General features: G+C 38.2%; 1 protein-coding gene across 1 annotated transcript in view; it reads left to right on the top strand.

The window, feature by feature from the left end:
- LOC107656312 (solute carrier family 41 member 2-like) overlaps positions 1-7,228 on the top strand; it is a 19,237-nt gene extending 12,009 nt beyond the window's left edge. Inside the window, exons 10-11 of the mRNA XM_016444087.1 lie at positions 2,482-2,630; positions 6,051-7,228. Coding sequence (XP_016299573.1) covers positions 2,482-2,630; positions 6,051-6,236 — 335 coding nt within the window. The 3' untranslated portion in view covers positions 6,237-7,228. The remainder of the gene's footprint in view (positions 1-2,481; positions 2,631-6,050) is intronic.
- The last annotated feature ends 6,210 nt before the right edge of the window (positions 7,229-13,438 follow it).

Genomic DNA, 13,438 nt, shown 5'->3' with positions numbered 1-13,438 from the left:
TATATATATACAGTATATATATAATGTAAAAATTTATATTTAAAAATATTTAGTATATATACAATTTTATATAAATAATTTTCACACTATCATTTTTGCTAGTTTATTGACAGCCAAAGTAGATAAATTACACAAAAATTATAAAATAATAGGATCAAGGCATGACGTGGCTCAAACCTATACCTCCCGCATGAACACCACAGCTCAATATGTGTGGAGCATGTGTGCTAAAGGGCTCCAAACCTCTCGTGTAATTTTGAATCCTCATAACATCCTATAAGGCCTACAAATTTAAGGAGAGTGACTTAAACACACTTTGAAGGCAGTTGTTTTCATAGCCTGTGTTAAAGAGAGCGAGAACCAGTGTTTAGAGCAGCATCCCTTACCAGGGCTTGCAAGTGCATTAGCTTTAATGGAGTGTGTGTAACGGTGGTTTGTGTATATCAATCCATCTCGGAGAAAAGCAGAGAACGCTTCCTATAAACAACAGAGGCAGCAGACGGCATGTTGATGTAGAAGCTTATGCAGGGCTCTTTCTTAGAGAAACAAGAGGACTCTGGGGACAGAGTCCAGATGCCAAGTACATGAGGGGCACGGTGCCCACTGCAAGCTTAGCAATGCCATGTGGAAAGATGGGCATAAATCTTCCTCCTTCAAGGGCTCTGAGTGCACAGGTATGCCATACTGTGGGGGCTGACAGGATGCTAATGGAGTGAGAAGTGTAGTGCTTCTGAATGAGATGTTTACTGTATGCATATTCACTTCTAAATATAGAATAAATCAAATATGAACAGCTACACGTGCACAGATCGCACGTTGAGTGTTGTTTGTGTTCTGTGGTGTTTCAGGTGTCTTCATACTGGATGCTTTAAGATGCTTTAAGCTTTAAGATAAATTATTTCACATAATTTAGTTGAAAATGTCTCATTCCGCTCAACCATTCTTTCTTCAGGAAAGTTTTTTACAATTTTTTTTTTTTGAAGTAAAATGCTAATGCATAATGGTAAAGCTAAAAATGATTGAAAATCATTTTTGTTAATTGAAACAAACCTAAACTTAAAAAATGTAGAACTGTTGCCTTGGCAGCTAAGTGAAATAAACTGTTCAATTAAGTACTAAAGTTACTAATACTAAAATGAAAGCTGAAGTAAAACTAAATTGAAATATTCAAAAACTAATAAAAACAAATAACAAATATGAAATTAAAAGCTAATTGAAAATATGAATAAATACATATAAATGAAAAAGTATATAAATAATACAAAAAATTAATGATATTAATAATAGAACTGTAGAATGAGAGGATAAGAAAATAATCAACAGTAGAAACATATCTAGAGTACAACATTTAAGGCTGAAGTTTTCTGAATTAGAATAAAACATTCTGAAATAAAAATGCAGTTCATGACTCATTTAATATCATTAAATGTGTGTGTGTGTGTGTGTGTGTAAAAAAAAAAAAAAATATATATATATATATATAAAATCAAATTAAAGGGTGTCGTGAATAATTTATAAAACTATAATATATATTTTTAAGTGATCTATATATTTGAATTTTATGAAATATATATTTTATTTAGTATTTTATTATGTCATTTATTGGTGGGGCTAATGAGGCAATAATGTAGAAGTAGGCGTTTATCTTTAGGCGATCATACTGAGATGAAATATGAAGCAAGCCATTTTGGCAGCTTGATTTTAATAAAAGCTGTTTTTGGAATTACAAGGAAGTTTTAAAGGGTTAGTTCACCCAAAAATGAAAATTCTGTCATTAATTACTCACCCTCATGTCGTTTCAAACCCGTAAGACCTTCGTTCATCTTCGGAACACAAATTAAGATATTTTTGATGGAATCTGAGAGTTGTCTGACCCTGCATAGACAGCAACGCAACTGAAATGTTCCCAAGTCCAGAAACGTAGCAAGGAGATTGGTAAAATAATCCATGTGACATCAGTGGTTCATCCGCAATTATACGAAGCTACGAGAATACTTTTTGTGCGCAAAAGAAAAGAAAAAACCCACTTTATTCAACAATTCGTCTCCTCCGCATCACCCTGTAGCGCCATTTTGGAGAGTATCCACTGGACGTAAACAACGTATGCTGTTCTTTGTCAGCTGCGTCACACGGATACGCTGTTTCCGTTCAGATCAAATCACAACAACGTAGGAAACCGATCCGGCGTGACGCAGCTGACACAGAACAGCATACGAACGTTTACGTCCAGTGGATACTCTCCAAAATGGCGCTACAGGGTGATGCGGAGGAGACGAATTGTTGAATAAAGTCATTATTTTTTTCTCGTAGCTTCTGAAACTTGCAGGATGTGTTTATAGTACAATGACCTTTTATGTCAAAAGATCAGATTTGATTTATCAGTTCATGACCCCTTCAATGTCATCATTATTATTGTTATTTAGATTATATATATTGATTTTTAAAATGATGCATTTAGTTGTTTTTTCCTGTCTTTTTCAGGAGCTAATCATAGGTCAGCACAGGTACTGCTGTTACTGGTCATCCCTGGTCATTTGATCTTCCTGTACACCATTGATCTGATGGAAAGGGGTCACACCTCACTTACGCCCGTTTTCATGGTCGTGTATTTAGCTGCCGCTCTTTTCCAGGTGAGCGTGACTTGTTGCCATACTATGACAAAAATAGAGCCTTCTATCCGAGTGTCAAGGCACTGACATCTTCACATTTATTTCCATGCTGTTTAGAGAACCTGTCATCACTATGTCTTTTTATTAAATCTGACACCTATTTGAGGCTCAGCTGTAAGCACTATTTCCTGTAGCAGACGAAAATGTCAGCCTATAATCATAAAACCAGACACCCATTTTATGATACGGTCTGGGGAATCTATTTCATCTTCAGTTTAATCGCGATGAATGTGCCGCCAGCAGCCCACATGTAACAATGTTACAACATGCATTTTTTTTTTCCCATCATAAACCTACAAGCCTTTTAGAAAATCCCCAGAGCTTTTAGACGCCCCATTTCCCCTCTGAATGAAGCAGTGATGACATTAGCGATAGCGAGCAGGTGTTGTTTGTGTGTGTGTAGGTGGGTGTGTATGTCTCTGTGAGTGTTTGGTTATTCCAAAAGGGTGTTTTCATAAATTGTTTGGATCGCAATTAAGATCGATTACCCGCAGAGAACCTCAGTAAGTGCATTCAGCGGCTGGCATGTGGCGGCATGTTGCGAGCATGTGGAATGTGTGGTATTTTTAGGAAGTTTGTGTGTATGTGTACATTGTACGTAAAACGCCCTCTCTAACCTGAACACACACACAATTTTCTTTGAGATCCACAGCTGCACTGTTTTACTTCAAAGCCGTTTGAAGGATCCTTGAGGATGGAGAGAGAGAGAGAGAGAGAGAGAGACATTCTAATGGCATTCAGTGGGGCCATTTATTGGGTTATAATGCTGCTCAGATATTTATTTTGTGTATCTTCTTTCTAAAAACAAACTTTTGTCAAATTGTATAAATCGATTGTAGTAAATTTGCACAAATTTGTATTTTAAATACTATTTATTTAACTGTAATTCAACAAAAATATACTTAACTATAATAATGAAAGTTTAAATAATGAATAATGAATAATTAATTTAACTATAAATTAATACATATATATATATTTTTATATTTTTATCACCGAAAGCAAGAAATAATATATGAAACCCTTATATGGCTAAATTATGCTTCTCAAATTTTTTTTCAAACAAAAGTTCCCTATTATTAGTCTTCACCAGCTATAGCTTGGCTTGTTGAACATATGTCTAGTGCCCTTAAGTGGCCCCCTGACCTCTGACCTTTATGAGTCTTCAAATACAAGGTATCTATAGAATTGCAGAAAAAGTCTGCGTTAGAGGAAGAAATTCTAGGGTTAAATGAAGTTCCCAGTATATAGCTGTTAAGTATTTTTGGTGACGCTGTGCAGAGGGGTCTGGATAATGGATATTCACATGCCTCTCCTGGGACATTTTTTCCGATGAGGCAATGAAGACATTGCCTCCTCCAAAAACTGAAAAAAAATAATCCACAATCCATAGTAATCTTTTGTAACAATATTTACTTAAAGTATTTATTTTCACTTTTTATCAATTTAACATTTCCTTGCTGAATAAACATATTAATTTCTTAGTAATGACCCCAAAAGCTGTTCTTTTTAACTCGGGTTCCAAAAAAATATTAAGCAGCACAGCTATTTCCAACATTGATAATAAATTAACATATTAGGATAATTTTTGAAGGATCATGTAACACTGAAGACTGGAGTAATGATGCTGAAATTCAGTTTTGCCATCACAAGAATAAATTACATTTTAAAGCATATTAAATTAGAAAACTTAATTTAAATTATAATAATATTTCACAATATTAGTTTTTACTGTATTTTTCATCAAATAAATGCATCCTAGATGAACATAAGAGACTTCTTTTAAAAAAAAACATTAAAAATCTTACTGATCCCAAACTTTTAAATGGTACTGTATAATATTTTTTTTATACTGTAGTTATTGTTTTCAAGCACTAATAATTTATCGCTTATTGACACTGGTAGTTTCATGACAAAATGACATGCTTTCAAACAAGAAACAGCTGTAATATGTCATATTGCAAACAAAATAGTATCGGTTCATGTTCCATTTACTTTTAACCTTTTTTTCCGCTGGCACTGTGAACCTTAAAAAGGACACTGTGCAAACCTTTGCCTTTCAGCGGGTTTATGAGTTCGCTAAATCTGACACAACCTTCCTTAAGGGAACCTCAAATAGAGTTTAGGTGCTCATTATATGTACTCTGTCTGTACTGATTATAATTAGCTTTATATAAAATCATATAGCCAAGTAAACCTGTGTGTGCGTGTGCGTGTGTGTGTGTGTGTGTGATTAAATATGAAAGCCATGCAACATCTCTGACTGCTTTCTCTGTCCTTGTGAGTGATGGAAAAGTGTTTCTGTGGGTTTGCGCAGGGTGGAACTACAAGGCTAATCTTGTCGGACCTCAACAGCTTGTGTACATTAGCAAACCATCACTTTCCTCGGCTATTCGGAAGGCCTCCGGCATTCCCTTTCTAACAGTTTAATCGTTAATTAATAGAACCCTAATCATGAGCGAAAGGGAAAGAAAACGCGAGGCAAAATCTCCCACGGAAAGGTCGATGTTCTGATATTCTCGCACACGGAAACACGCAAGGTTAATTATTGAAATAATGTCACAAAACTCCTCTTGCCTGGCAGGCACAATTAATAGCCTTTAAAACAGCCATTTATTTCTTGCTACCTAAATTGAAGTTTAAAATCTGCAGCAGAGAGCGAATGGCTTTTTAACCATCTCGCGCTGACCTTAATATAACAGATATAAATGAACGTCGCCCGGCCGGTTAACCAGAGCGTCAGACCTCCAAATAGAGTTTCACACCGACCTGTCAGCCTGATTAATGGGCAGGCCTCGTTTTTATTTCACTTAAATGAAAATCCTTTGCTCACACATGCACGAAAACACAGGGCTGCTAGCGAAAAGCCTTCGGGAATTGCTGCAGTCCATCTTTTTTCAACTTCCAGTTGAATGCAAGATGAAGATTTGAAATCTCCATTAAGCAAACCAACTGGCATCCACTGGGCCGCACTGATCCAAAAGAGCATTTTAATAGTCTGCGACGCTCAGCGAAGACAAACACGAGGCTAATTTGCTGGTGTTTAATGAGCTGCGCTAGATGAAAAGCCTTATGATGTTTAGATCTGAAGCCGTTTCGGAAATTTGTCTTAAATGTGAACGACGCTTTTCAAAAGAATGGGATCTTGTTTCATTTCTGAGACTAGCTTTTCAAAGAATCTCCATAAACAAAAACATTGTTACTTCTGGAATAACTCCGTCCGTCTCTTTCGGGTTTAGAGCTTCCTGTTGTGTGTGTGTTGTGTGTGTGTGAATGTGTGGGAAAGTTCATCCAAAGTTTTGTGCTTTATGCAAGAGCGCAGCTTGGCTGACACTTTTCAATATTCAACGCATTCTTGTGTGCGTACTCTCTCCATCCCAGGTGTTCTTGTTGCTTTGCATAGCAGACTGGATGGTGCACTCCATGTGGAAAAGCGGGAAAGATCCGGACAGCTTCTCTATCCCGTATCTGACAGCATTGGGCGACCTGTTGGGAACCGCCCTCCTGGCTCTCAGCTTCCACTTCTTGTGGGTCATCGGGGACCAGGACAGTGATGTGGGTGACTAAGATCTTTCTTTGATCTTTGACCCGCAGATCAAGCTATTCCATACTTGCTGTCTTCACTTATTGCCTTGAATGGCCGCTTGTCGGATCGGGCATGTGGCATAAAAACAAACTTAGCATTTCTCTGTCAGTTTGTGACTCTTCTTAAAGTGCCAGATGATTTATTAGCTGCATCGAAAGATTCAGCACTTGCAGTAAAGGATAGAAGGCGGTGAAGCTTCTCCATCATCTCAGAGTGATTTCTGGTGTGTCTGACGTGGGACAGTACGAAAAGCTTCTTTAATGCTCACTTCTACCCCCTCGGGTTTCTTTTTCAGCACTAATGCAGTGGATGGACCAAATACAAACCCTAAAAACAAGAATATGTAAGATTGTCTTGGTGATTGTACTTTATTTATTTGTCTTGTCTTTCTTTAATCATTTACTCATGTTGCTCTTTGTCATCTCTTTTGAGACTTAAGACCAGTTCCTCATGTCCAGTCGAGTCAGACCTTATTACAAGTATACACATTTTTACTCAAGCCGTGCCAGATCAATTCATATAAACCTCTGTAATGCAGTTTGGAAGTTAAAGTATTGCTTTGTATTGCTTAATAGCGTAGAATAATGAACTAATATATATCAGCTTTGAGAAAAGGGAATAGACTTTCAACTGCTCGTTTAAAGAGAAACACAACGGTCTGAGTATCGATTGGAAATGTCAGGCTTTCTTTTTTGTTCTGCAACTACGTCTCTGTTTAATGGTCATGTATGCAACCAAACGAAATGGGATGAACTGGCAAAACAGACACTCTTATACAAGTCTTGTATGTGTGTGTGTGTGTGCGTGTAAACATTTTTTGTACATTGTTACTGAGGTGCCATGAACAGCATTTTTCTATGGGGGAAAAAAAGTTTCTACTGGCACCAATGGAGGATTCTTTATGTTTTTCTGACCATGCTTTTTTTGATACTCAGAATGTTTAATAAAGGTTTAATAAAAGTTTATGGCCAATATCCGTCAGTTTGATGTTTATTTTTTACATCCTTAGGACTCCTGAGGCCCTAATTCAATTCTGTTGACTGTAATTATCTGCATATGATGTCTTTGCAACTGCAGGGATGCAGCGAAACCTCCCTTATCAGTTTAGAAACCTCTTGCGCTTTTATGAGAAAGCTTTATATACATTCAAACAGAAGGTATTCGCTTGCTGTGTGAAAACAATAAAGCGTGAACCATAAAGTGTTTTTATTTGACTACAAAGAGCTCTGCCAATAAAATACATCAGGCACTTCATAGTGTGCTCCTAAAATTTGCACTTTACTCCACCTGTCAGCAGTTTTGTCAAACTGAGCAGTTAAAACTCGATTGCCAAGCTCAGAAATTGTTTTGTAATCCGATTTGCAGTTTCATGGCCTGCTATTATTTCATTCACATATTAACATGACCTCTGTGGGTAGATATTTATTTAATTACCTTTTGCACAGCTCATTATTGGCTATTAAATGTGACAAGAGTACAAACGCTTTCCAGACGTCACTCATCACTCAACATTTTTGACATGTCTAGTATATTATTGTCGACAGTCTAAAACAAAAGGCTTCTGTGTGAGTGTTTGGGAGTCTAGACAGGCCATGTTAATGATGGTTGTTGAACTCTCCTGTCTTCAGGGTTTAATGGGGTTATTTGAGCGGTGTGGTGGATTGGGGGCCTTGAAATCTGAGCATGCACATAAACGGCCCCCAAATCGAGCCAGAGGGACCATGCTGTTGCATATTAGCACTCTATTAAAGCAATCCAATCCCCCAATGCAGCCCACAGCCTCTGTACCGTGATCCCTCATGTTCACCACTAACAACAAACAGGTCATCAAGCCAATTTACTGCTCTTGTGGAGCTAATCAGAGCAATGACTTTCAAAACTGGCATTAATTTTTGTGGGGTTTTGTTGTTTCCTGCTGGAAAATTCAAGGTTTTACATGGTCTCTAGTTGGGCTATGCTGGTCTGAATAGTTTATTTGCTTGACTACCAAATGGTGGACCTGGTAGACCATCTTGATCAAGCTGGTAGACCACCTTGGACTAGCAAAAACCAGCTACCCTGCTCCAATAACCAGCTTTAGACAGTTCACTTTAAAGCGAAATTTCTGGCATCATTTACTAGATAGAATTATCTTATTCTGTAGAACTCACATGAGGAAATGTTATGAGGATTGGGATCATATCATATTGGACAATGAAGGACCATAATAATTATAATAAAAGTAGTCCATATAACTCATACACTATACTCAAAGTCATATGATGGCTTTTAGTGAGGAGCAAACCAAAATAACTTTGTATAAGTTAAAATTTAACCTTGACAGCCCAGGTCAGTTTCATTATATGTTAAATGAAATTTTTCCTTTAAGCTTGATAAATATTGGAAGGCCCTTAAAACTAGCATTTTCACTGTTGTCTATAACAACCTCGCCTTTTTCTGACAGTATAAGCAGCACTGAACTATGGTAATGAAGTCAGACTCAAGTCGACACAACACCCACTCTTCCATTACAACCTTTGCCATCCCGATCATCAAGTACATCTTAAAGATGGGATTTGGAGTCGTCCCCTGGCATGAGCGTGAGAGTTAAATACAAGCCAAAAATGATGGTTTAGATTGAAGGACTTCATCCAACAACTCCACCTCAATCAGTTTTGAGGGCCCTGGACTGTACAGCATGCTCTTTACTCACTGTTGTTACATTTTATTTCTCCATTTGGACTATTTATCGAACATTTTCATTTTATCCAGCACCACTTTTGACCTGAAAGAGTTTTGAAATGTGGGATGCCAGTTCAGGGATATTTTAAAAGGCAATTGTTATTGTTTGCTCACACTCATGACGTTCCAAAACTGTATGAGTTCCTTTCATATGTGCAACAAAAAAGAAGATATTTTGGAAAATGCCTCTTTTGTTCATACAATGAAAGTCAGTGGGGTACCCACTGGACCCCATTGATTTTTATTGTATTGACAAAAACAGTTGAAATACTTTGTCCAAAATATCATCATCTGTGTTGTCCAAAAGGAAGTAAGTCAAACAGCTTCGAAATGAGGGTGAGGAAATTATGTCAGAATTTAGTATTTTTTGGTGAACTGTCATGACTTTAACAAACCACTCGTTTTGATTGTTCACTTCATCCTCTTCCTCTTTATTGTCAGTATTTGCTAAATTCAGCCATGAAGGAGAAGGAGAAGAAGTTGTCGTTCTCTGTCATGCTTAGACTCCAACAGAGAGCGGTTTCTGTCATTCAGGTGTGAAATTCCTTCTCGACTGAAGCTGAAGCGAAGGGTTGAAGGAGTTCAACTGTTGTGCAAATGGATGACTATGAACTAATCAAGTATACAGCACTGTGAAACACTTCTTAGGGAAATGGACGGACTGAAAATCTTCTCCGCTGTGATTGAACCACAGCCAATTTCATCCTTGGGAATTAAGGAACACTTCACTGAAAATATCTTCTTGCTTTTGGTTGTCTTTTGGCTGGGTTTTAGAGCTTGGAGATTAAACCAAATCATAGTTGTTTTCAGCTACGCCTGCATATTTGCAGTAAACAGCATAGCGGTCCCTAAGGGAACAACATCTAACTTCTCACCAAACATCATCATTTCAGCCCTTCATAAGTTAGATAATGACAGAGAACTGCTGCCAACTCAACCCTGCACGTGTTCATTGAGAAAACCCAAACCCTATCGCAATGCCAGGTTTGATGTGGCTGAAGGACCTAATTCAGAGGATGAACTTCACCTCAGCGGCTAGGAATTGGTGTATTCTGAGCATTACCAAGAGGTTACGGTGGAGGGTGGAGCGGAGGCGACCATAGCAGGTGCGGTAGCAAAGTTGCATGAGAATTGCACATTCAGCAAGAAAAAAACCCCAAAGCTCAGGATTTTCGATTTGAAGTTAGGCTTTGGCTGCAATTTCGCTTTTAACACCAAAGTGACAACCCACTACTACTGAAGCGTACATGAATCTTTCTTCACAGTGGAGTGACACACATTTCTCTGGCAGCCCGTAACGCAGATCTGTCGTGCCTATGTGGCACAAAAGCTTGGCACACTTTTGCGTTTCCTCTTGCATCAAACCTTCAAAGGTCCCACTTTAAATCTTGCTGGGATATAACATATAACCAGACACATCTGGACTCGCCACAAGACCTGGGAGGCCCTGCAAGCACCACAAGGTCAGCCATATTGTCAAAGATTCAAAAATGTGGCCTTGCTAAGAGGCTAATAACTGGGTTCTTTCATATAGTAATGATAATATTGTTAGGGAGTATCTAGTCTCGCAAAACCACATATTTGACAAATAAAGTCTAGTTTGTTTTGCTGCTTATTACACCCTCCTAGAAAGCACCATATTGTTGATCGGCATGTAAAACAGACAACCACTTTTCAGTTTGTTTTTACATGCCGTTTAAGGTTAATCTAAAAGAAAAAATCATTTCTTTTTATTGAATCATAAACACATTGTCCTCTTATGATGAGTCATTCTGTTTAGTGAATCAAATGCATAAAACTTGCTATTAACTTTATGTTGTACAGTAAGAGTGAGACGTCAGAAAGCAGTTACTGATTATTCACATAACAACAGATATAAAGCCATCCCTTGGCATTACTGGCATCAAGCTCTACCAGCTGAGCCACAGTAGCCATAAATGGTTTCAAACTGCACAACAAGCTCACAGACAAACTTAGAAGTTGTTTATCTAAAGGTGAGGGATCACATTCAGCCTCTACTTATGTTGGATAAGCCCTATTAAACCCCCTCAGGATTTAAGGAAGATTGTAATTGAACAAATCCCCTATAAGAAGCTGTGAGCAGGGCCGTGCGGTGCAGGATCCGAAAAAGATTTGATGTTTTCCTATGGATCATCTTAGCATAAGATGCTAGAAACCATGCCAAATGAGAAGGAACAGCTGTGTTAAAAAGATCCTTTTAACAACTGACAACATTTTCACTCGAGTTTAATGATTATGTGGAGACACAGACAGTGACAAATTGGCCACTAAGGGTTTCAGTTTCAGCTTTATTGAGAAAACAGAGGAGAGAGATAGAGAGAGTGTGTGAGCGCCTTCTCCAACTATTGATCCGACAGTTCACTTGGTTTGTATTTTTCTCATTTACAGTGCGAGGGTCCGACCCAGTGACCCAGCAGAGTCCATCCTGAATACAGAGGAGGAATAAATAAATAAATTAAACTGCCGATAGTTCAAGAATGTTTGTGAGCTCAAGAAAGCAAGTGGACGCTCACTGAAACAAATACAGCAACATTGAACCAATGTAGACAGACACTGATTATTAAACAGGCACATAGAGCAACAGGTAAGCCATGTGAGCATGTGTGGATGGTGAGCCTAGCCGTTCTGTCCTAGAGTGTGTAAAGTTAGCTAAGTTAACTAAATATTATAAAACCTCCATCTGGGGAAGTGCTCAGCTGGAAACATGAATCGTAAATAAAGCAAATCATGTTTTGTATTTCTAAAAATGAAAAATGCTGCATGCAACGTGAGTGAGCTGTACTACATGTGATAGAGTGACAGTTTGAAAGCCACTGTGCCTGCTAATGTGGGCGCTAATGCGTGTATTAGCGTGGCTGTCGTGTGGGCGCTAATGAGGCTGTACCGTGTTTGTTGTTGCAGAACAAATGAAATAAACAGTTTATAAACCGAGAAACCATCCAGGCTTTGTTTTCTGAGCTGATGATTCAAAATGAAGTGATTCATTTAACTTCAGATTCATTTCCTGTTCTGGTGAAGAGGAGAGCAGAGATTTGAACAGGCAATCTAATAACAACTAGATAAAGGTTTTATTTGTCTTTGTGAAAGAAAACATGCTAAATGTATTTACTGGAATCTCTTGCATGTAAATCTGAGTTGTTGTCCTAACCAGCCAGTCAGTTACCATAATTAGGCCACTGAATGACAACTCGGTTAAAATAAATTAGTTTTGTAATTATGGCTTCCATATGGTTTTACTGGTTTTCTAAGATTAGGAATCTGCATGGGAATTTTCATCTTTTTTAAAAGCTCTTTTCATTTTTTTTTTTGTTTGAGTAGGATAAGATGTATTAAAGGCAGTGTGAGAAAGGAGTAGCAGTAGAAATAGAGTAAACAAAGAAAGAGAGGTTGATAACGTGGCTTGGTTTTAAAATATTTTTTTCTTCTCTTGCTTTTTTGCCACGTTTTACCCTCTGCATAGGGTGCTGCCACAAGTGTGTGTGAGTGTGTGTGTGGTCTTCATTAAAGACCCTGCTCTACAGGACTTAAAATCCTGCTAATCAGCACCCACTTATTCAGGCTAGGGCTGCACGATAAATCGCATGCGATATTTAATGCGCATATTGTCAGAAAGCCGGTTCTGTAATCAGCGGTAAATCTCCATCACCTGCATGCTTTCACACTGAGCAGCATTAACTACACAGAGCCGTTGTTCACTGACGAGCTGCGCAAAAAAATCGCGCGAATATGAACGTGGTTTTGCGCAGCTCGTCAGTGAACAACGGCTCTGTGTAGTTAATGCTGCTCAATGTGAAAGCACGCAGGTGGAGATTTACCGCTGATTACAGAACCGGCTTTCTGACAAGATGCGCATTAAATATCGCATGCGATTTATCGTGCAGCCCTAATTCAGGCCAAATAAACCCAGGACTTTTCCTAAAAAGCAGAGAGATATGGGAGAGAGAAAGCTAACAGAAGCCTTTAGCCAGAGTCAATATTTGCATTGGATTTTTACAGACAAAGACAATGAGATAAAGCACTGGGACACACCCACTTGTGGCCAATCGTGCATATAAATAAGCAATTTTTTATAATTTTTGTGCACCGTCAAAGCAAATTAGGATCATAAAAGACAGCTTGCTAAATTAAAGGGAGTTCTTTTGAACTCAAATTGGGAAAGACGTTTAAATCATCTAATGGATGGAACAGATTCGCCTGCATTTTCTCTCTCTCTCTCTCACTCTCTCTCAAACACACACCACTGTGTGAAACTTTCCCATGAGAACAGCTCAGAAAACAAAGTCCTGCCCGTTTCCGTACACCCGTCACAAAACAACCAGTGCAGTATCCCAGCAACAGTGTTCTGCAAATGAGGCAAGAAGAAATATGAACGAATTATGACAATTAAACCTCAGAAAGTCTCTAGCTCTAAGCTGATTTCCTTTCCTGGAAACAACATATT

This window comes from Sinocyclocheilus anshuiensis, unplaced genomic scaffold, assembly GCF_001515605.1.
Source record: "Sinocyclocheilus anshuiensis isolate Anshui unplaced genomic scaffold, SAMN03320099.WGS_v1.1 scaffold183, whole genome shotgun sequence".
Taxonomy (NCBI): Eukaryota; Metazoa; Chordata; class Actinopteri; order Cypriniformes; family Cyprinidae; genus Sinocyclocheilus; species Sinocyclocheilus anshuiensis.
This window is presented reverse-complemented; position numbering and strand designations above follow the sequence as displayed.